This window comes from Chionomys nivalis, chromosome X, assembly GCF_950005125.1.
Source record: "Chionomys nivalis chromosome X, mChiNiv1.1, whole genome shotgun sequence".
NCBI classification, from domain to species: domain Eukaryota; kingdom Metazoa; phylum Chordata; class Mammalia; order Rodentia; family Cricetidae; genus Chionomys; species Chionomys nivalis.
Genome location: NC_080112.1, coordinates 25,194,807 through 25,219,119, shown reverse-complemented (window position 1 = coordinate 25,219,119; position 24,313 = coordinate 25,194,807). Strand labels below are relative to the sequence as shown.

General features: G+C 42.1%; 1 protein-coding gene across 2 annotated transcripts in view; it reads left to right on the top strand.

The window, feature by feature from the left end:
• The window catches only part of Clcn5 (chloride voltage-gated channel 5), a 161,915-nt gene that overhangs the window by 109,837 nt on the left and 27,765 nt on the right, over nt 1-24,313 (top strand). Inside the window, exons 1-3 of one of the 2 annotated variants that reach the window (XM_057759246.1) lie at nt 14,257-14,395; nt 16,588-16,739; nt 20,166-20,265. In XM_057759246.1, the coding sequence (XP_057615229.1) occupies nt 16,635-16,739; nt 20,166-20,265 (205 nt within the window). In that variant the 5' untranslated portion in view covers nt 14,257-14,395; nt 16,588-16,634. Of the gene's footprint in view, nt 1-14,256; nt 14,396-16,587; nt 16,740-20,165; nt 20,266-24,313 lie in introns of those variants that run through there. The other variant, XM_057759245.1, reaches the window with a different exon arrangement.

Sequence of the window (24,313 nt, the reverse complement as noted above, 5' to 3'; positions counted from 1 at the left end):
CCATTTTTAAATTGGATTTTTTGATATCTAGTTTCTTGAGTTCTTTATATATTTGGATATTAGTCCCCTATTGGATATGAAGTTGGTTAAAAAAAATATTTTGACTTTTCTGCCGTTTTATCCTATTGACAGTGTACTTTGCCTTACAGAAGCTTTTCAGTTTCATGAGGTCCACTTATTGATTGTTGATCTTAGCTCCAGTGATAAGTTGTCTCCTGTGCCATTGAGTTCAAGGCTATTTCCCACTTTCTCTTCTATCAAGTTCAGTGTATCTGGATTTATGTTGCTGTCTTTGGTGTACTTGGACTTGAGTTTTGTGCAGAATGATAAGTGGGGTCTATTTGCATTCTTCTACATGCAGCCATCTAGTTTGACTAGCACCGTTAGTTGAAGATGCTGTCTGTTTTTCCAGGGTGTATTTCTGGCTTTTTTTAAATCAAAAATCAGGTCTCTGTAGGTGTAAGGATATGTCTGAGTCTTCAATTTGATTCCATTGATCAAGATGTCTGTTTTTGTACCAATTCCATGCTACTCTTATTAATATAATTTTGTATTTCAACTTGAAATCTGGAATGGTGACACCTAGATATTCTGGTTTTGTGAGTGTTTGTGTTTCCATATGAAGTTGAGAATTGTACTTTCAAGATTTTTGAAAAAAAATGTGCTGAAATTTTGACAGGAGCTGCATTGAATTTGCTGATTGCTTTTAGTAGGATATTCTAATTTTGTTAATCTGAATCTCCTCTCTCTACCTTAGGGAAGGTAAGATCTCAGATACCTTAGATCATTTTGAAAAGGGTTCTTTGATTTTTCTCAAAGAACCAACTTTGTTTCATCAATTTTTTTTGTATTTTTTTGTTTGTTGTTTGTTTTCATTTTATTGATTTCAGCCCTGAGTTTGATGATTTCTTGCTGTTTACTCATTTGTTTTGTGATTTCTTCTTTTTTGTTCTAGAACTTTTAGGTGTGTTACATTGCTAGTATGAGATCTCTCTAGATTTTTATTTGTTTTTGTTTTATGAACTGAGTGCTATGAACTTGTTTTTTAAAACCACTTTTACTGTATTCCATAAGTTTGGGTATGTTGTGTATTCATTTTAATTCAATTTTAGAAAGTCTTCCATTTACTCCTAATTTGTCTGTTGACCCATTTTTCATTCAGTAGAGTGTTATTCAGTTTGCATGAGTTTGTATGCTTTCTGTTGTTTCTGTTGTTGTTAGAATCCAGCTTTAATTCATGGTGGTCAGATAAGATGCAGGTGTTATTTCCATTTTCTTGTATCTGTTGAGACTTGTTTTGTGTCTGAGTATGTGGTCAATTTATGAGGTGGAAAGAGTATGTTCTTTTGTGTTTGGGTGAAATGTTCTGTAAATATTAGTTAGATCTGTTTGGTTTATAACATCAGTTTGCTCCAGCGTTTCTGTTTAGTTTTTGTCTGAGTGGCCTGTCTATTGGTGAGAGTAGGGCATTGAAGTCTCCCACTGTCCGTGCATGAGGGGCAATGTGGGACTGAAGCTGTAGAAGTGTTTCTTTACAAACTTGGGTACTCTTGTATTTGTAACATAGATATTGAGAATGGCAATGTCCTCTGTCCTCTTGGATTTTTCCTTTGATGGATATGTAGTGTCCTTATCCATCTCTTCTTATTAGTTTTGGTTTGAAGTCTATTTTGTCAGAAATTAAAATGGCTACACCAGGTTCTTCTATACTTTTGCTGGAATATCTTTTTTCCATTTTTTTAACCTGAGGTTATATCTATCCTTAATGTTATGGTGTGTTTCTAGGCTTTGTCTTTTTATTGGGGAAGTGGAAACATGGATGTTAAAAGATGTCAGTGACCAGTGACTTCTGATTTCTCTTATGCTGTTGTTGTTGTTGGTGGTGGTGGTGGTGGTGGTGGTGGAGGTATGTTTGTGTGTGTCTTGTAACTTTGCTGGTTTGGGATTATTTATTCACTATGTTTTCTTGGATGTAATTAGCCTCTTTAGGTAGGAGTTTACCTTCTAGCACCATCTGTAGTGCTGGATTTATAGATAGGTATTGTTTAAATTTGGTTTTATCATGAAATGTCTTATTCTGAGCTGGCATCTGTGTCTCTTAGAGTCCGTAGCACATCTGCCCTTCTGGCTGTTAGAGTCTCCACTGATCAGTCAGGTGAAATTCTAGTAGGTCTACCTTTCTATGTTGCTTGGTCTTTTTCCCTTGCAGCTTTTAATATTCTTTCTTTTTTCTGTATGTTTAGTGTATTGATTAAGGGCTAAGGGAACTTTTCTGGTCCAGTCTATTTGGTGTTCTATGTGCTTCTTATACTTTGATAGGCATCTCCTTCTTTAGGTTAGAGAAATTTTCTTCTGTGATTTTGTTGAAAATGTTTTCTGGTTGTTTTGAAGTATATTTCTTCTTCCTCTATGCCTATTATTCTTAGGCTTGGTCTTTTCATAAGTGTCCCAGATTTTTTGGATGCTTTTTTTCCAGGAGTTTTTAGATTTAACATTTTCTTTTACCAAGGTATCCATTTTTTCTATTGTGTCTGCAATGCCTCAGATTGTCTCATCTATCCTTGTATTCTGTTCTTGAAGATTGCCTCCGTGGTTCCTGTCCTAGTTCTTAAAATTTTCATTTTCAGAATTCCCTTAGTTTGGGTTTTCTTTGTTGGTTCTATTTGCGCTTTCAGGTTTTGAGTGGTTTTACTCATTTCCTTCCAGTCTATGTGTTTTCATAGGTTTCTTTAGGGGAATTTATTCATTTCCTTTAACTGTGTCCATTTCTTTAAGGGCTTTATTCCTTTCCTCTTTAAAGACTTCTACCATATTCATAAAGTCTGTTTTAGGTCTTTTTCTTAAATTCCAGCATAGCTGTGTTATGGTTGCTGGGCTCTAGTGGAGACATACTGTCCTGGCTGTTATTATTGATTGTGTTTTATGCTGGAGTCGAGGCTTCTGGGATTTTGAAGATTGTAATTCTAGGTGCTGATATTTGTCTTGTCTTTGTTGGGTGGGTATTTTGTTTTTTGGTTTCTGGTTCTGTTAGAGGGTTGTGTCTGTGTATTGTCTGCAGGAAAATCTTCTGGTGCCCTGATAGTTGTGGTTCCTCAGGGTTCTGGGTGAAGTGTGGTTCTGGGTATTGAGACCTGAGCCTTATGAGTGGGGATAGGCTACAGAGGTGGAGGATCTTCACAAAGAGGAGAAAGGCAGAGTCTTCTACCAGGATCTTCTTAGTCCCCTGGGAATGGGGGGAAAGAGTGAGGCTGTTCCACAGCAGGTCTGTTCCAGAGCTGGGGCTGAGGGAGAGGGGAAGAGCTGCAGTTAGCCTGCTACTTGCTTCCCTGTTTGGAGTGGCCTGTGGGTTCCCAGGGACTGTCTGCTGGAGTTGGAGGCTGGGACAGAGGAATGAGTTGGGGAATGGAAGTTTGGAGAGAAAGAACTGTGTGGGTCACTGAAGATGGGTAGGGAGGCTGCAGAGCGGGAGATGAGACTTGGGGATTAATTTGGAGCAGAGGGAGGGGTGAAGATCTACAATTAGACAACCTGCTTCTCTGCCCAGTCTGCTCTCGCTCGCTCTCTCTCTCTCTTTCTCTGTCTCTGTCTGTCTGTCTGTCTGTCTGTCTGTCTGTCTGTCTCTGTGTGTGTGTGTGTGTGTGTATGTGTGTGTGTGTGCCTGCTGGAGTTGAGGGGGAAGGCAATGAGGACATAGAAATAGGTGGGAGGAGGGAGGGAAATGGCAGTGGGAGTCACTAGAGATTTGATTGGAAGAGACTGCTACAGGTACAGCAGAGCTGGGGTGAGGCTGGGAGCTTGGATCTGGAGGAACAGACAGAGAGGTGAAGATCTGCCATCAGTCTACAGCTTCCCTGGCCGGAGGAGCCTGTGGTTTAGCTGGGAATGCCTGCTGGTATTGGGGGCTGGGATTAAGCAATGGTTTGTGGCGAGGAAGGTTAGGAGCAGATCTGAGGAATCCACAGGAGATGGGGGCTGGGCAACAGGGACTCTTGAACAGGTGTCCTGCTGCTGAGCTGAGGAAGAGGCTGGGGGTTTGGGTTTGGAAGGGCAGAATGCTAGCTGAAGGCCTGCCGTTAGCCTACCTGCTTCCTTGCTGGAGTGCACTGTTGAGATTTTCCTTGCAGTTTTTTTTACTTTTTATTGTTTTATGCCATTTTAATTGTTGATTGTTTTACACACACACACACACCTAATATATAATTCCATAATTTCATTGTGTTAGGATTTATGGCGAAGTAGCTGGGCATTAAGTCATATTTACTATTTGGGGTAACTAGGCGTCTTGGGTCAAACTCCTATAGTGACTTTTGTTTTCTTCTCGATTCTGAGTTTGCCTCCACCTAGCTGCCTTAGAAATGATGTGTCTTGCAACTCTTTCACCTATAATTTACTCTTAGGGTACCAGAGCCCTGTAGGTGTAGGTGCTAAAGTATGAGGGACCAGACATATTGCAATTAAGGCTAATTCTTAGTGTTTTACTGGGACTGGGTCTTGTGGCTGTAACCTTCACAAGCTCTCGGAGTTGTTCTGCCTTCTCTCCGCCCTTTAGCCTTCACTATCTTCTTCCTTGAAGCCCTGGCCCTGCTGTTCGCCTGTTCCCCTCAGGGGAATTTGGAAATCGAGATGGGGCTGGAATGGGAGGAATGCCCTTCCCCCAACCAGGAATAAGGCTCAGCTGAAGTATTTTCCCTCGGAGCACATTGTTTGTTGTGAAGAAATCTCTGGGTATATTTCACAAGGATTCCTCATCCTCTCCTCTAATCGACGTCAGGACATTTTTCTAGGATCTTCAGTGTGAGAGTCTGGTGAGGTTTCTAGAAGTAGAGCTTTTGGTGCGGGACTCCGGAGCTGTCCGCACAGCTCCGGCGGTTCATTTGCATTGCCATTTGAGCGTTCCCACCTGTCGGTGGTGGTGGTGTTCCTATGGCTCTAACCCGCTTTACTCCAGGTAAGCAGATCTCAGCTGGGAGTCTTTGGCTAAGCCCTCCCTTCAGACTTGGGGGTGGCGGTTTCTTTTGCAGCCTCAATTCTCTGATGGGTCTAGAAAAAGAATCTAGTCGCTCTCAGCCCCGTATTGCCCAGCCTTTTCTTATTCTGAGGGTAAGAATAGGAATTTCTAAACTGTTTACTTGGGAAAACTGAATTGGAAAGTTCCATATTTATTGTTATTTTATTAAATTTAGGTTTTTTTTTAAGACCAGGTCTCACTCTATAGCTGAGGTTAGCCACAGATTCACTACGTATATCTTAGTCTGCCTTGGAACTCATGGAGCCCTTGTGCCTTCATCTCTGGGGTGCTTGAAATATAGGAACAAGACATTACTCCTAGTTAATTTTTTTTCAGTCCAAGGGATTGAAGTTGAACCTTTGGCATGCTGGGCAGACCCTCTACCCTCCATTAGCCTCCGGCCTCCCATTTATTTACACACAGTGAATCTATTGCAGCGATGCTTTGCTAGTACCTTACCTTGTTCAATTTATGTCAGACGGTAAAGGAAAGGGGTTTGTAGTTTGTAAAGGGGCATGGACTGTATATTTCTGGGGCAGAGATCCTGGTAGGTTCTCAAAATGTATACCCTGTTACCATGTAGCCATTTAACCATATGCTCGAAATGCTGCCCCAAACTAGGGTGTTCTAATCGTCATCAGTGAGCTTTCCCAGAGATTGGTAGTGTTAATTTACAAATTTGCCAGAGGAATATCTTCAGATAACTATGCAATCAAAATACTATTTTGAATTTTTGAAAGATCAGGTCCTCTCAAGTAATTCTCAGTATAGTGTGAATGATCAAACTAAAACGTGGCTAAAATAATAGAACGTGAAGCTTTAAGGCACCTAAAAATAAAATTGTAAGAGGCAGAGGCAGTGAATAACCGCAGTGCAACAGAGTTTCTTGGACAGAGCATATATATGAACTCACAGTGGTTATGACAACATACACAAGACCTAGGCAGACAAAATCCCAGCGTGGAGCCGAGAGCTGGGCCTGAAATCTCACCCTTAATCATGGGGACCTTATCAACTGTCAGCTGCCAGAAGACGGACAGTTTTCTCTAAGAATATAGCCCCCGGTAAGCTGACCACACTCCAGCAGAAAACCACACAAGGGAGGAAAACCACACAGCAGAAAACCTTGAGCAGCACAAGGGAGGGTATACTGGGGCTCCATCGATGGAGGGAAGAAAGGGAAGGGAGAAACGATACAATTATCAGCTTAAAAAATAAAAGGATACAAAGTTGGGGGTGGTGAATATGATTAAAACATGTAGGAAACTCTTAAGGAATAAATTGTATGTGCGTGTGTGTGTGTTTGTGTGTATGTGTGTTATAAAAATAATATAAATACCTGCTTTTTTCAGAGATGGCAGATCTGTAAAAGCCACCAAGATTAAGGCACTTGCCAAGGTTATAAGGCTAATGTAGTGAGGAGCTGCAATTATAGTTTATACCTTCTCAATGCTGGTCCCTCCATCACAAAGGCCTTCTCATTGACTAAGCCACCTTCCTGTGAAGGCTGTGCTTCAACAAACTATCTCCTGATCTGTCTGTAAATACCCCACTGCTTTCCTTCTCTATGCCCTGTCTCTATTCTTCTGTGTTTCCAGTTTTCTTTGTTTTTTGTTTGTTTGTTTGTTTGTTTGAGACAGGGTTTTTCTGTGTAGCCCTGGCTATAGTGGAATTCCTTCGGTAGACCAGGCTGGCCTTGAAATCAGAGATCCCTCTGCTTCCGCCTCCTGGACAGGATTAAAGGTATGCACCACCACTGCCTGACTCTTATTTTTCTTTTTAAAACCATTCATGTGGGCTCTGGAGAAATAGCTAGTTGTAGATAGAGCACTTGCCTAGTGTGTTCAAGGCCCTGTTTTTCATTCCCAGAACTTAAAATACATAAATTAATATGATATATAATCAATGAAAATAAAAACTTTTCAGTATCATGCGGAAGTTTCCCTCTTCTTACTCCAGATATAGCTGCTAGCAGGGGTTAAATATGACCCTCCTCTGCTCAGTTATTTCAGGCTCTAGTCATTCCCATAGACTGATTGTCTCTGTCTGTCTGATTTTTAAGACAGGGTCTTAAACCTAAATTTGTAGTAGTCCTCCTGCCTCAGTCTCCCAAGTGCTGGGATTACAGGCATGCACCGTCATTCCAGACTCTCTATTTCTTAACTCTCCCTGTGGCAATAGGGGTCAAATGCAGGGCTCTGAGCACACCAGGCACTCACCCACGTGCCTAGGCCAGACATAGATTCTAAAACGAAACACGCTCTCTCATTTTTCTGAGACAAGGTATTTTGTGTAGCCTAGGCTAGCCTTAAATTCATGATAATCCTTCTGCATCAGTCCTCCAAGTGCTGGGACTGAGGACCAGAGGTATGACACCTAGACCTACGACCTACTTAGGATTTTCAAATGAGTTTTATTCGTATAGCATATCTGGGGAACATTTGTCTCAGAGCACACGAGTCCCATAGGACTGGACACTTTCACCCTTCCAGATTTGTACTGTTCTAGACAGTACCGCAGTAACCTATATACTGCTATGCACAAGTAGAGCTGCCTTTAAGGTTTTCAGATGAGTTATATATGTGACTTTTTGTCTTGTTTTGTTTGCTTATGTTTTGTTTTTTAGAAAGGGCCTCCTGTAGCCCAGGCTGGCATGAAACTTGCTATATAGCCTAGGCTGGCCTTGAACTCCTTATCCTTCTGCTGCTTTCTCTTAAACACTAGGATGGCAGGAGAATGCCACCGTGACCAGCTTTTTGTGTGTGTTTTTGTGGTACTTGGGATTGTACCCAGGGTCTTGTATATACTCGCTTAAGTGCTCGAACACTGACTGGTGCCCCCAGCTATGGTGTTTAAGACTCACTTTTCTAGACATGATGTCACATTCTTCCTGTGGCTCTAGGAAGGGTCTCCTGACTGGGATTCTCTTGAGGTTTTTTTTCCCCGTCATAGAATTTGTTGGCAATCTCTTATCCCTGCCTTTTTTTATTTTTTTGAATATTGATAGGGACAACCAAGTATAGACTTAGTTACCAGTTTTTAGGCAGAGTCATACTACCCAGAGGAGAAGCACATGGTTTGTAGTATATATTTCAGGGCAATTTCTCCTTATTCATTCCTTTACCTGTCCTTATGTGAGCCCCGTGAATGTGTAACTTTGGTAACGAAGGGATGGAGAACAAGCAGAGGAACAGGCTGCTGTTTGTAATAGGCCTAGTGAAGCGGGCCTGTAATTTCAAGCGCCCGAGGACGCTGATGCAGGGCTATTGCACATTCAAGAGCTGCTGGTGCTAACAAAAGGGGTTCAGAGTCACCCTAGACAGCTTAGTGAGATATGGCCTCAAAATAAGTAAAAGCAGGGCTCCCTGGTAAACAGCTTCATGTGTGATGTCTAAGATAGTAGTTACACGCCTTCCTTCCCAGTTGTGTGGCATTCCAGTGAGCAGAAACATGAAGACAGCAAATCCTTGTGTTGTTGGCCTAGCTTGGGCAGTTAGCACCCTGGCTCTACTGTTGGTAAAACCATGTTGGGTCAGGAACTCCTGGATTGGAGCACATATTAGGAGCAGTAGATACAGAAGATGTAGCCTCTGCCACATGCCTATGGCTGTGGGGAGCACAGCTGTGTCTGGCGGAGACAAAGAATGAGGGAGTAGGTGCCAGCATTGATAGTCACACTTGTCTCCAAGCCTCCCCATCGCCTTCTGTGCTTTATGTTCTCATTTTCTTCTCATACGTCTCAAAGACCCCTTTAATGGTATATATAGGAAATGTGTTACCGTTTCATTATCCGGTGCCCATCACTCTTTGTATTGTCTGCATTTCTTCAGAGTTAGGGTCAAGTTTTTCTTCTTCCTTGTCTTCCCTGTGTCTTAAATACTTGTCCGTTGTAAGCTGCGCTGTGACTAAACCAAAGCTAAGATTCCTAAGTGAAGTGATTGCAGGGGTCAAGTCAAATCAAAATCAGGCAGATTGTGTTTCAGACTCTGCATTGATATGCTATCTAAAGACCCCGCTGCTGGACTGTGGGGAAGCTCAGGAGTTTCCAAGGGAAAAGTAGCCATTTAGAGGTATAGTAGTATTTTAGTATTTAACAACCCAGATGGAATATAGATGCACAGCAACAGAAAAATTGCCCTGAATAAATATTTTAGGGTCCATATAAGTATTTCAGAGTACTATGTATTTAGAGGATTGTGTGTTCTCTTCAGGGTTTAGATGTGAGGCCCAGTTGGCAGACACATGCTCTTCGGTCACTGCATTCGGGTGAAGTGGGAAAGCAAAACACATTGTAGATGAAAAGGTTCCACACATGTTGGCTGGGTATGAGGGTTTTGCCTGTAATGCGTTCTGAAGTGCGTAGCTGAAGTGCAGTGTGAAAGAGCATACATATGCTGCTGGGAGATCCTGTGTGGAAGAACAGGGGAAGGATGGAAAAGGGAAAGTAGGTATGGAAGTGAGAAGTGGCCCGAAATAGGTTCCTCAGTTTCACTGTTGAATGCAAGTCCTTTAAATGGCCGCAGGGTGAGTATTTTGGGCTAGGCATCATGCTGGATTTGTATTTGTGGATAGAGTTAGACCTTTTAAAAAATATAACATATCCCCAGAACCCCAGAAACTTTTTTAAAGGAGCATTTCCAAGTTCTTTGATATATACTAATAACTTAGTCCCATTTTTTGAGTGCTTCTTTGATATTGGAACAAGTGACCCTCCACAGCTTGTGATGTTCCTAAAACAATCCTTCAAGGTCTACAATGAGGTTCCTTTCTCTCTCCTTTCTTCTTGTGTTTTTGTTAGTGTTTAACTAGTTCACTTAATCAGTTACTATTCAGCCTCCTGGTAAATTCTAATGGCTTGTTGGTTTAGAATCGGAGTAAACATCAATTCCCAAATTAGAATGTCTATTCTTGCATTTAAGGGGTTTTCTAGTTTTAAACATAAGATGGTTGTGTGTGTGGAGGGGGGGGGGAGCCTAGGGAAAGTCCTTCTAGAACAAAAATGCTGATGGTGATTTCAATTTGTCTGCCTCCTGATTCAGGCAGTGTGTTTCTCGAGACCCGCTGCCCTGCATTCACTCCTCAGTATAATTGCAGAAAGAGAAGGCTCTTTCAGACTTGACTCCCTTTTCCCTGACGGGCTTACTGTATGTTTTCTTCACACTCAGGCAATGGCAATCAGTCTTTGAGGGATTTCCTTTTATCATTTAACTAGACTTTGACTTAAATCACTCCTTTCTGTATGACATTCACCATGCCATCAAAGCTTGGGATAAATTTTACTGGTTTTTCACTCCTTTGAGGCAAAAATCTAGACTTACCAAACTAACTAGTAATATATACTCTAATTTTACTCTGCTTCCTTGTCAGTGTATGTAGACACTAGATAAACTCACAACACACTTTTTAAGAAGGCATTTGCATTCTGTTGCTAGTTGCCCCTGCTGCCCTTTTTTGACCACGAAGTTTTATGAGTTGACTTGTGTCGTGGATTAAAAGCGCTAGGCAGCATGGCATGAGCAGCAGGTCCAGATACTTGGTGAAGGAGTGCAAGCTACTTAACCCCGCTCCTTGAGGGAGCCTCAGAGTAGCGGCACCATTGTCATTGTCACAGCCGCGGCCATTTCCTATTCTAGAGCTTACGGTGGGTAGTTTGAGTCACTTGTGCACACTTGCCCTAAATGCTCCCTGAAAGGTCATCACTGCTGAAAGTTTTCAAAACATCACAGGAGGAGTCACAATTTTGAAGCGACCAAATGACCTGGCTAGATCCGGGCTCCACAGAGGTAACTCTGCTTGGTTCTAAATATTTACTTTATTGTGTGTTTCTATCATATGATGTCTAAGAATTGATAGGCATTTTATGTTATACCTACTTCCAGTTGCGCTCCACTGAGCAGTCTGAATAATGAACATATGTTAGAGATTACAGACCTGGCAGAGTTGGGAGTAGAGGCAAGAAAAGAAGTTCTCAGACCCTCAGCATGTCTGCTGGACCTGCTGACTCATTCCTTAATCTAAACCATAGTTAAACTTCAGTTTAGCCTGAGAGCTACACCATGCCTACTAAGCCTCTAGTACTCAAAAGAAAGCTTTACTTGGACTAGAAAAAATTCCCACTGGGGAAGTACCGGCTATGCCTTTGTAAAACCTGTGAGCTTCGTGAAAAACTGTTAATTAAAAATTGGTAACTTGGGTCCAACTATGAAAACTATATCAAAATATAAACTACCTAAGTGCCCAAAATATGCTATCTTTGCTAACTTAGCTGCTATGCTCTGTCTGCTAAAATGTGAAAGTCTTTAAAAACGCAAGTCCTATTTGATAATGTGGGTGATTGTCAGTGGTCTGCAGATACTATAGGTAAAATTATGATTAATAAAGATTAACTTGCAGGAGGCCTTTCAGGCTGGGCATATAATTTCCTTTTGGTCTGATAAACTATCATTTAGTTAGGTAAGAGGATCACACCAGGCTTCCAAATGATTGTTGCTTTTATGCAGTGTTTTAACTCATTGCCACTTAATTGTCATTTCCACTCCATTTGAATTCTGTTCATTAATGCTATATTAGTTCATCAGGATGTAATTATGATGAACTAGAAGAGTATAAACCTCATTCAGTGCCTTACACTTCATAAAGTTTTGTTGTATTAACGTTTCAGGATGTACTGGGCCTTAGGAGCCGAAGAGATTAATAACATTTCCAAGCCCTACATGAAGGGCCTGATTATCGGAGCACACTGTAACTGGGTTAATGTTAAACAGTGGCTGTCCTGCTGATTCACTTAGGGACCTGGGAGATGACAGTTTTATTCTACTTTACTGGGCTGGCCTTACTGCACAATTAATTAAGACCTGCTTAAAAATAGCCTTCAGAATAGGGCCAGAGAAGGGGAAGCCTTTAAAATAATGGAACTGTAGTAGTGCATTTATTGCCGGGGCTGCAGTAGCTACTCAACCAGGTTGGATTTATGAATATTACAGACTATGTTGCTTTTTTGAGAACACTACTGAGACCCCTTACCCTTCCTTCTCTACTTGCCTGCCTGCCTGCCTGCCTGCCTGCCTGCCTGCCTGCCTCCCTCCCTCCCTCCCACCCTCTCTTTCTCCCTTCCCTTCAACAAGAACTCGCCATGTAGCTCAGGCTGTCCTCAAATTTGCAGCAATCCCGCTGGGTGGTGATGGCGGCGCACGCCATTAATCCCAGCACTCGGAAGGCAGAGACAGGTGAATCTCTGTGATTTCAAAGGCCAGCCTGGTCTACAGTTCTAAGACAGCTAGGACTGTTACACAGAGAAACCCTGTTTTGAACCCCCCCACCTCATATTGAAGCAATCCTCCTCCCCAACTTCCTGAGTATTAAAATTGCAGTTCTGTGTTACTATCCCTGCATTTTTTTCAATACTGAGGATTGAATCCAAGGCCTCTGGGCAAGTGGTCTACCCACTACTATATATCTACATCCCTCTATATATTCTTGGTTGTTTTAGGGTTTCCAAATGGTTAAGTGATACCAAAGAACGGACTGGGGCTGGGGTGACAGACAGTCATCAGAGTGCTTACCTAGCATGGATGAAGCCCTGGGTTTAATCATAAGTGCAAAACAAAATCGGGGGTAGAGCATGTCTGCAGTCCCAGGATGCTATAATTTCAGTACTCAGGAAGTAGAATCTTCAGAAAGATTAGAAGTCAAGACATTCTTAGCTACATTGGGAGTTTGAGGTCCAGCCTGGGTCACATGAAGCCTGTATTTTAAAGAATGGCTTTTGTTGTAATTTGATAGGCAATTTATAGTTTTATTGAATTTTTTAAAAAAATTGTGGTACTAAGGATTTAACCCAGGGTCTCGGGCATACCAAACGTGTATTACTTCAGAACCACACTTCTAACCCTAAACGACTCTGTGTATTTATGTAAGTACGTATGCACACTCATGGAGGGGCTGTTTACCTATGTGCATGTGTGCACATGTGTGCACACACACATACACACACACACACTCGCACACAGAAGTCAGAAGAAGACTACCAGGTACCCTCCTCTGTTGCTTTTTGCTTTGTTCACATTGAGAGTGGATTTTACTTAATGTGAAGTTTGTTTCAGGTAGGCTGGCTGGACAGTAGCTTCTGGGATCCACTTGTCCTCCCCCCCACCCCCCCGTGCTAAATCATGCACAGCCACATTCAGCTTTCTACATCAACGCTGGGGATCTAAAATTGGGCCCTCATGCTTGTGAAGCATGCCCTCTTACCCACTGAGTTATCTCCCCATAATTCCAAAACAATGTTAATTTTGAAACAGGATCTTGCTACGTTGTCGTAGCCTACCCAGAATCGTAGGTTCAAGTGATCCTTCTACGTCAGCCTCACGAAGTAATTGGGACTTCAGGTGTGTGCCAGCGCACCTGTCCTCGTGTTTTTCTTTAATTATACCATGCATATAAAGACGATGCACAATACATATGTGTGCACTTTAAAGAATAACTGAAAGATGAACATGTCACCAGATCAAGGAAAACGGCCAGCGTTTCAGAAGCCTTACCGTGTTACATGTTCTTCACAGACTACAGCTCTCTCTCTCGTAGATCCTGCCTTTATTTTTGTCATTTTCTTCCTTCTACTTGTAATGCGATCATTTGTATCCTAAAATTCAGGCTTGCCTGTGATTGTGTTCAGGAATAGAGGCATGTTTGTTAGGTGCTCTTTTATGTCTGGAGTCTCTCAGCATGTGTTTGTGGGGATTTATGCATGTTATTACTGTGAGTTTTAATTCATTTTTATTTTATTTATTTTGACTTTTTGAGACAGGGGCTTGCTACGTCACCCAAGGCTGATTGCAAAGTCGCTAGCCTCCTAAGTGCTAGAATTACAAGCATATGCCACCAAGCCCATGTTAGTGGCGCAGTAAAAAAAAGGCTTTTCTGTATTTGCCTTTGTCCCCTTTTAAATTCAGATCCTAGTAATTATAAAGTTTCTGGACATGTCTACTTTGATGTCTGGCTCTTTCTGCTAAATGAATTATGAAGTGTGAAACTCGTCTGGACTTGAATCTTCTGAGGCTCGCACCTATCAGTTTGATGGCATTTGTTTAGACGAGGCTGCATCTTTAAGGCTTCTGCACTAGGTTAGAAAATCTTCCTTTCTCCAAGGCCGGTCCAAGGGTCTGGTCATGTGATCTCAGCTGTGACATCACACTCTGACCAACCAGGAGCACTGGTGGCTCTTTAGGTGGCGTTTGTTGCTGTGAAAAAGCAGAGAAAGCAGCAAGTGCCCTTGTAAAGCGTCCCAGCGCGGGCCTCCTGTACAAGCGCCTCAGCCTAAATGAGCAAATGCGGGCTGCCAAGGGAGTTTTTTCCTTGAGGCAGAAAAAAAGAAAACTGTGATCCAAGGTAAGCAGCCTGAGCCCAGCCCCGGACTGAAGTGTGCTCCGGGAGCAGGGGATCTGGAGAATTGCAAGCAGCCTGTAGTAGGATTCTAATCACTGCCTGCCCTGTGCTAGGGGCCTGATCATTGCGTGTCTAGCAGGAGACAGACGACAAAGGAGGATGCGGTGGTGCTCATGTTACCTAGTGATGTAATAGGAGTCTCTCTTTCCTGCCAGGACGCTGTTGCAGATCTTCATTTTGCCTTAAAGCTGGGGGTGGTGGAGGAGCTCATTTGATATATAATGTAACATTAGACTGCTATCTGATGCTTCTCAGAATCTTTCATAAAATCCTGCCTCTTTTTTTTTTTCCTTCCTGAAACGAGAACTCTGAAACTAGAACAAATTCAATGGAAGCATTAACCTGCTTCTGAGGAGCCAGTTTCTGATTGTTTGGTGCTCAGCGTTCGTGTCAGCATTTAACTTGAGAGTGGAAACAGCTTGGTTCAGCTCCCTTCTTCCCACAGACTTTCTTTTCTATCTGCCCCTGTTTCTGAGATGGCTTTCCCCCACCAAGCTTTCAAACGTAGCAGCTTTCATCTTTTATCAGTGTAACACCGACTGATAGGAAATGCTGGGTAGTGATTCAGCAGACATCCATTTTCTAGCCAGGTACAAGTGAAGATAGGAAAAGGACTTTGGTTGGAGGTTTTAAGATTAACTTGTTCACCTCCTCCACGCCGCTTCAGTGACCCACCCACCTGCAGATGATTAGGACTCGGCTGAGCTTTTCCTTTCGAATCTGTGAATTGCTTGTAAGAAGTGTGCTGAATTAGGCATTCAGTGGACTTGTACAATCGGTAAACTAGGTTCAGTTTATCTCGTTCATTCAAACTTACTCCACGAGAATGCTAAAATCGTCTAGCTGAGTTGGGCAAGGGGATGTTGGAGAAAGAGTCAGCTGAAGCCAACTTGGGCATTTACTGAAGAGAGGTTCATTACCAAATAGTCTGGATGAAGTCTTGTCCCTGCCAAGATTGGTGCTGCAAATGTGAGATTTGGCTATGTGAGTTAAATGATGGAATTGCTCTGCATTCTCCCTGCCTGCATTTATATAGCTTTCTCAATGCTGTTTTTACATTTCTAGTTTACTAGCAAAATATTGTTCCATCAGATGATGTTGCCAAAATATTTTGAACAAGTTTATAAGCAATACTTACCATGTGTCAGTACAACTGCTTAAATATTCCCTCAGCCTTGCCATTTGTTGAATGCATTTTGGTTCATCTGATGTTTACTGACTACCGCATGTGCTAAGACAGTACAAAGAGCAGGAAATGGTGACACATTCTTGGGATTGGAGGCTGAGATGAGCACGAGTTCTAGGCCTGCCTGGGGAACCTAGTGAGACTTGACTCAAACGGAAAAAAAGACGTGGTAGAGAAGGCTGTTATGAATTCAGTATAGTGTAACGGTTGAAGATTGGCTAGTCTAGAAAAGGAAGAGAAAGCATATGCACACACAAGTAGCTGTAATGGAAAAACTAAATGCCAAGCCGACTAAGAACCACAATTAGTGCATGCACTCGGATGTTGCTTAGTTGAAAGACTAAGGGACAGTTCATTGCTAAGCTAAGCATTGTTGTCCAAATATCTCCTTGTAAATATTTGACTTTCCAACATACTGTGAAAGAGTTTCTACCAGCCCATTCTGTTGGAGATCAAAGCATCGACTGAAGGAAAGTTTGCACGTTCCAATCACCTTAACTCTTGAAGAGGCCGGCATTCTTCCGTTCAAGTCTTCACCCAGGCAAAGGCTACCTCGTAGGATTGAGTTACTGCCTTACAAAGTATGAGGTGGCTCTGATGGGGTACATTTGCAAAGACCTCAGAGCCCTTCATCTCCCTTCCATGAACTGAAATACCTAAACTAACCCAAGCTCCTCTCTGTCCTTTGTTCTGTAGATACTTTCTCCATTACACACTAGCTTCTGTGGTCTAGGCTCAAATAAGAAGTAGCTAAAGACATCATGAGTGGACAGGGACCAGGACGGTGATAGTATAAAGAGAGAAATGACAGAAGCTAGTGTGTAATGGAGAAAGTAGGTGACTGTGTTCCTTCATTTCCACTCCTCAACTGTAGTCATCAGATAGTTGATGGGGACATTAAACATTTTGACTCTCTGATGTACCAATGTCTGTTTGCTATTTAATACAGGAAACAAGTCATACAATGGTGGAGGAATAGGCTCTTCAAATAGGATCATGGACTTCTTGGAGGAGCCAATCCCTGGTGTAGGGACCTATGATGATTTCAACACAATTGATTGGGTGAGAGAGAAGTCTCGAGACCGAGATAGGCACCGAGAGGTAAGGCAGTGCTGGCACGTGAGTAATCTTAGGAAACATGGGGGAAGAAAGGTAAAGAGCTAAATTTGTTCTTCGCTCTCCTTTTTTTCATCCCCAGAGCTGGTGTGAATCTCTTCTATTGACAACACAGGGTTTCTTTCATTTTTCGTTTTTATTTTTTGAGATAAGTCTTCTGTAGCTTAGGCTGGCCTGGAACTTGCTTATGTAGTCTACACTGACAAACTCCTGAATACCCTTTTGCCTCCCTCATACTGAATTAACAGATGAGAGCCACCATGCCTGGCTTCATTTTGTAATATATTTCTGTTTTTTTGTTTGTTTACACAGAGACAGGGTTTCTCTGTGTAACAACTCCGGCTATCCTGGAACTAGCTCTTATAGACCAGGCTGGCCTCAAACTCCCAGAGATCCGCCTGCCTCTGTCTCCCAAGTGCTGGGATTAAAGGCGTGCGCCACCACCGCCTGCTATATTTCTGGTTTTTTTTTTTTTTTTTTTTTCGAGACAGGGTTTCTCTGTGGCTTTGGAGCCTGTCCTGGAACTAGCTCTGTAGACCAGGCTGGTCTCGAACTCACAGAGATCCGCCTGCCTCTGCCTCCCGAGTGCTGGGATTAAAGGCGTGCGCCACTATCGCCCGGCTATATTTCTGTTTTTAAAGACCTTTTATTTATAATTTTCATTCTTGGTTTTAAATCTTGTGTCTAATGATTTCCTATAGAATGTTGTTAAAAGAGACATTCGTGAAATGGGTACGCATGCCTCTGCGTAGGTGATAACAAATGTTCCAGACCTTCTCCTCCCATCTCAGCTCCCTTTATGGTTTGTCTCTTAAAGCAGGGTCTCTAAAACCAAGGGCTTTTAAAGTAAATGGGCTTTTTTCAAAGGAATAAAAAAACCAAATTACCCCAACCTTACAGTGTACTGAAGAATATGGGTTCAACTTTATATGATTATAGCTCTTGTAAAACCATAAAACCAAAGTAACATTATGCATCCAGCACCAATAAAACCATAAGACTGATCAAATTCATATCCAAGACATTAATTTAATGTTTTAGGTATTTAGGGCTATGGTGTAGATTGTGTAAGGTTGACAAAAGAATTTCCTCGCCTCTTTCCAAAGTACTGAGCTCTGCCAAGGTCCTTTGATTCTTTTCTTCTTGTTATTGTTTGTTTGTTATCTTATTGAGACTTTATTCAGACTAGGCTGGAACTCACTGGGCAGGCAATCTAAACTGCCTAGAACTCTTAATCCTCCTGCCTCAGCCTCCTGAGCGCTGAGATTACAGACATGTGCCACCACACATGCCAAGGGTCCTTTGCTATTTTTGTTTTTTTCTTGAAATGAGACAGGGACTTGCTGTACAGTCCAGGCTCATCACGAGCTTACAGAGCTCTTACTCCCATAATCCTAAGTGCTAGAATTACAGGTGTTTGCTGCCATGCCCAGAACCTTTGCTTGAGCCTGTCCTGTACTAGTCAAATTTAGGCAGTAAACTATTTCTAGTTTATGTGGGGACAGCAGTGGAGAACTTAACTCAGCAACAGTGAAAATGTTGATGCCCAGCTCCTGCCCATGTACTCTCAGCAGGTGACCCTCTGGCAAGTCACTTCTTTGGGGCACACTCGTAGTTTTCCCCCTAAAGTTCTGCTTGACTCCATATTTAAAATATATTAATACCATTTTCTGCTGAGTCCATGACTTCTTCCTGCCAGGGACAAATCTCTGTAAGAGGCAGAGATTAGAGTCAGGCAGAGACTATTTTCAGGGTGTGTGTGTGTGTGTGTGTGTGTGTGTGTTTGATGATTTCCTCAAACCTAGGGTTTAACATGTATTCTCCCACTAAGCTACACCCCAGCCCTATTTTTTTTTCATTTTTAAGCCTTTCTCAGATTCTGCCACGTAGTCTGACAACTACATGAACCCCAGAGTCAGGTTGTCCCAGGTACAGGTTTTGAAAAATTCCAGTCTTTCAGGGAGGCAGTACTGGTGATGGAATGCAGGGCTTTGCAGTGCTAGGCAGTATTCTGTCAGCAAGGTATGACTTAAGCCCTCTTCGCTTTTGATTTGGAAACAGACTTTCACTGTTACCCAGTTTGGCCTTGAATTTACTTGCACATAGGTTTAGCCTAAGCCTCCCAACTTATTTCATTCAGTTTTCTTCCTTCCTTTTATTTCTTTTGTGTGTGTGAGAGGGGGCATGTTTCAAGACAGGGTTTCTCTGTGTAACAGCCCTGGCTGTCTTGGAACTTACTTTGTAGACTAGGCTGGCCGTGAACTCACAGAGATCCACCTGGGTCCACCTCCCAAGTGCTGGGATTAAAGGTGTGCTCCACCACACCAGGCTCAATTTTCTTTCTTTCTTTTCTCTTTTTTAAATCTTGTAATTAGTGTAGTCTCTCTCTCTCTCCCTCTCTCCCTCTCCTCCTCTCCTCCTCCCTCTGTGTTTGTGGGTGTGTGTGGGTGTGTGTGCGTGCACACGTGTACAGGCCACTGGGCTATCTTATTGGCCCTCAAAATACATTTTAAAGTTCCTTTTGAAGTTTATAATTTGTTATTGTTTGTGGTGTGGCTGTAGGTGAAGGTGGAATAAATCAAGTTAGAGTATAATAAATAGTGGTACAAAGAAGGGGAAGTCCCAGTAACAACACTGGCAGAATAATGACTTTAAAGATATGGACATGAGCCAGTAAGTTGGTTAAGGGTACAAAAAGTACTTGTCAAGTCTGATGGTCTGAGTCTGATCTTTGGAACCCACATAATGGAAGGAGAGAACAGAATTCAGCAAGTTGTCCTCTGTCCTAAACACACACACACGATATAAAAAATAAAGCTAAAGCGAAACAAAATAAAAATATGAAGAGTGTGGATTTAAGTTGAGCAAGACCTGAACAGCCAAACTTCGGGCTTATCATGACGCCCTCAGATGCAGTTGCTGGTTTCTGGACTTGAAGGAGACATATCACCAGTATCAATCAGTGCCTGTGATCCCTGTGCTTTTGGAACTTGGTGCTACCCAGCTTTGGGAATTTCCTGACTGAACTGTGGCCGCACATCGTAAACCTCAAGTTGTCACTGAGATCAGCCATTGTTTATTATTTGTTTATTCTTTGCAAAACAATCAAGATATTTGCTGTGAATCAACTCTCCTTGAGACAGCTGTTATCCAGGGCAGAAAAAGACCCCTGCAATGCACAAAACAGGTTGATTGTATTAAGAAATTCATGGCTAAGTGGGGGTATATCTTAGACATTACAATAAATTGGTAGAATTCAGTAAATTGCAGTATTCTTGGTGAATTGGTTCAATTAAATAATTCTCAATTGTTATCTATTCCCAGATAATTTGTATTTTTCTGCTGAAGATTTTTTAGATGAAGGGAAGATATAGGTAGAGTATACTAATGTTATCTTATTTTTTTTCCTAGATTACCAATAAAAGCAAAGAGTCCACATGGGCCTTAATTCACAGTGTGAGTGATGCATTTTCTGGCTGGTTGTTGATGCTCCTTATTGGGCTTTTATCAGGTATGGTAAACTACAGAAGTTTTTAAAATTAATCTCCCAGAACTGTAATGTGCCCCTTCAGAAATGAGTCAAATCCTATGTTCTCCCATCGGAAATGAATTGCCGGCGAACCTTTTGAAAGTGCAACATTCCATGTGTAAATGAGCTCTAACTGATGCCTGTATCACCTTCCTTAAATCTAAGAAGAAATACGTCTAAACACAGTTTGTGTGCCTAAGATGTCACGATCATTTTAAGGTGGAAGGCAGCTCTGGGAATAAGAGTAAAGACTAATATATGTGCCAGTCACGTTTTCACCACTGAGTCCCTGCCTCAGCCCTTGTTCTTCTTAAAACAGACTCTCATAATTTAGCCCAGGCTGGTTTTGTTTTTGTTTTTTTTTTTTTTATTTTATATTAATTAATTTATTTAATTATTAAAGATTTCTGCCTCTTCCCCGCCACCACCTCCCATTCCCTCCCCCTCCCCCAATCAAGTCTTCCTCCCTCCTCAGCCCAAAGAGCAATCAGGGTTCCCTGCCCTGTGGGAGGTCCAAGGACCACCCACCTCCATCCAGGTCTATTAAGGTGGGCATCCAAACTACCTGGGCTCCCACAAAGCCATTACGTGCAATAGGATCAAGAACCCATTGCCATTGTTCTTCAGTTCTCAGTAGTCCTCATTGTCCGTTATGTTCAGCGAGACCGGTTTTGTCCAGGCTGGTTTTGAACTCAGTATACGATCCAGGCTGGAAGGAGCTGTGATCTGTTTCCTCACTCTCCTCAGTGCTGATATTACAGGCGAGAGCTACCATACCCAGCTCTTAACCTGTCTCTTGTACTTTTATCTCCTCCCTCCTGGTGGCAGAGGAAGGCATGTTAAGATGTAGCTCCTAAGCTCAGGGACTCAGCACATTCTTTCCTGGTTTCAGAGGGGCGTTATGCCAGCAGATTCTCCTGTCAGCTCCACTGACTTTCTCTCCACTCCAAATGCTATAGGTTGAATATCCTCAGTGGGTAAAGGGCCACATGATGGAGGAAGAAAACCAGTTCTTACAAGTTATCTTCCAACCCTCACTCAAATTATCCTCTGCTCTTCACATGTACACCATGGCGCCCCCCACACACACACGGTGGGGCATGTGTACACTCACACTAAATAAATGTAAAAAAAATTTGAAGCCAGAAATATTTGAAATGTTATCATATTACATAATGAAATATTTGGAGAAAAGGACCCAAATCTAAACACAAAATTTGCTTGTTTTATATATACATATATGTACTATATAATACATATATTAGATACGTATAAATATATGTATAAGCACTGTGTATACACATACACACACACACACAAGCATGTGCACACGCACACATGCACACACACACAGCTTGAAGGGAGTTTTATATAAGTTCACTTTGATTTTCTATTAGTGTGAAAGAGTATCTCATGTGACTTGATGAGACCCAGGCTGGCCTCAGCATCACCCCTGTCTCAGCCTCCTAGGTCCGGATAGTAGGCTGTAGGCACTGCGCCCCTTTCCATCTTTATGTCGACTAAAGTCCTATCACATGAGGTCAGATGTGCAATTTTCCTCATGCAGCATCATGTCAATGCTTAAAGAGTTAAGAAATGTTTCAGGTTAGAGATGCTCACCTTATGTACAGTATATGAATGGAGACTTGCTCTGCAGATACAAGCTTACAGCAAGTTCCAGTGCAAACTTCCCCTTCTATGCGGGAAGCAGAAAGCCAGCAACACCGGGCAGAGAAAGCAAGAAATGTACTCTTGTAGCATTAAAGACAGTGCCTAGGAAGATCTGGATTCTTGAGCAAAATAGGAGTTAAGTGGGAAAGCTGGAGAAGATGCTATAAGATTTCACTTTACAGAATAGACTCTAGTCAGGAAGTCAAGATTAAAATCCCTACTCCACTGCTGGTAGCTTTATGGCTATGGGCAAGTTTCTTAGCTCCTGGAGACTTTGGTGTATTGGTCTGTAGAATGGAGATAGTACAGGCATCTGTATTGAATACTTTCTTTGAGGATTATATGAGATAAAATACTTGACATAGTGCCTAGTTGCTGATGCTGTTCTTGTCATGAGGCGTGGAGAAAATGACTACCTCAAATATGAAGTGGTTCGTCCATTCTGAGTTTCTAAGAATTGCCTGGGATAAGGATGGGCAAGATGGCTTAGTTGGGGAGGTTCTTGCTCTACAAGCCTGACAAGCTTAGTTTGATCCCTGAAATCCAGGGTGGAAGGAGAGAGCCAACTTCCAAAAGTTGACCTTTGGCCTCCATGTGTGAGTCTGCATGCACTTACGTGTGTACACACAAACAAATATTATATAAAATAATTTTTTTAAAGAAGAATTGCCTACACTAAAAGGTTGGCAGCCTTTTGTTTTTGTTAAGGGGGTCAGATAATACTGTTTTAAGAGTCATGGGTTAAGTGATCTCTGTAGTGCCCGCTCCACCCTGCTGCTGTGGCACAAAAGCAGCTGTAGGCCATAGGGAGAGAAATGAGTCTTGCTGCAGCTCGGGCATCTTGCCTGGCAGACAGAACAGGTGAGAAAGATTTGGCTCTCACCTTGTAGCTTGCCAGCCCATGGTTGAGGGTGTTCAATTGTGCCTTCTGGCTCTTCCGGGAGAGAGAACACAGTTTGGAGCTGGTTAATAATAGATTGGGTAATCTATAAAGCCAACTATTGTAGCAAAGCAAAGGAAGGAGTATAGAGGAGGGAAGGTCATAAATCTGGTGATTAGGAACATTAGTGTTCACAAAGGAACTTCAGATATATCTTGAGAGCCAGATTTCAAGTTTTGGTAGTCATTGGAAAGAAAGAAAGAACAAACCCTTGAAATGTTAATCTGTTCTTTGGGATAGGGAAGCTTAATAAAACTTGTAGCCAGAGAAGAAAGCGACATTTGTGAGCAGGGAGAGATGTGGAAGTAGAGAGGAAGCCAGGACTGAAGATGGGTGTGTAAAATATAAAGCACACATGCGAAACACCCGGAGCATAGAGCAAAGTATGTAACTATAAGGCCTTGTTCATTTTGTGAACCCAGGCAGTAAATGCAATAAAAGTTGGAACAGAAATCTGGGGGCTACAGTAGCCAAAAATAGCTGTCAGAAAATGCTGGATTTGACTAGGGCATTCAAGTATGTGGTAACACTTTCTGCACTTACCAAAACATACACATAACATGGCCTTTTTCACCCAGCAGAATGTAGGCACAATGTTCTCAACTCTTTGCTGTGTTTCTTGTCTTTAGGTGGTCAGTAGCTGTTTTGTTCGTCTCATACACATGAGGTGTTTTGTTTTTAAACATGGGAGACCCATAACAGAAGCAGTGTGTCTGAACGGGACAGTCTGGGAATTCAGGGGCTGTTTTATAACACTTTTATCGTTCCTCTAAGGCACAATTCTGGGCCATTTAGTTTCTCTTGTCCAGAATTTCTTCATTTAACTGACACATCCAGAAGTAAAGTACTTTACTGTCTTAGCTCTTCTCAGTTTACCAGTAGTACTTACTTTATTTTCTCATTATTTTCTTTGATGGATGGCCTGTATACACTCATTCCTTTTTACTGAGACCATTGTAGTGTGTTCATACTCTAGGTTCAGTAGGCATCCAAAGTTTCTTGAGTTCCAGCCAACCTTCTTTGCACACAATACTCTGTGCTGTTATAAACTTAATGTCCTTAGCGGACAGTATCTTCCTCCCGCTGTACAAGTTCTTTCTGTCTGTGGTGAAAAACCCTTCATCAACTTTGCTCCATAGCCTTTATACATAAATATCATGGAAGATTCTTTAGTGTGTGCAATTTGTATTCACTCAAACTGATGTATATAGGGAGAACAACATAAATTTTTTTTTTGTTTTAGCTGTTGTTTTTGGTTTGAGATGGAGTCTCACTATTTATTTCAAGCTGGCATGCTAAGTAGACAAGGTTGGCCTTGAACTATCAGAGTGCTGGGATTAAAAACCTGTGCCTCTATGCCTAGCAAGTCACATAATGTTAAGCAAATCACTCCCTTTATAGAGTGGCATTCCTTAAGCA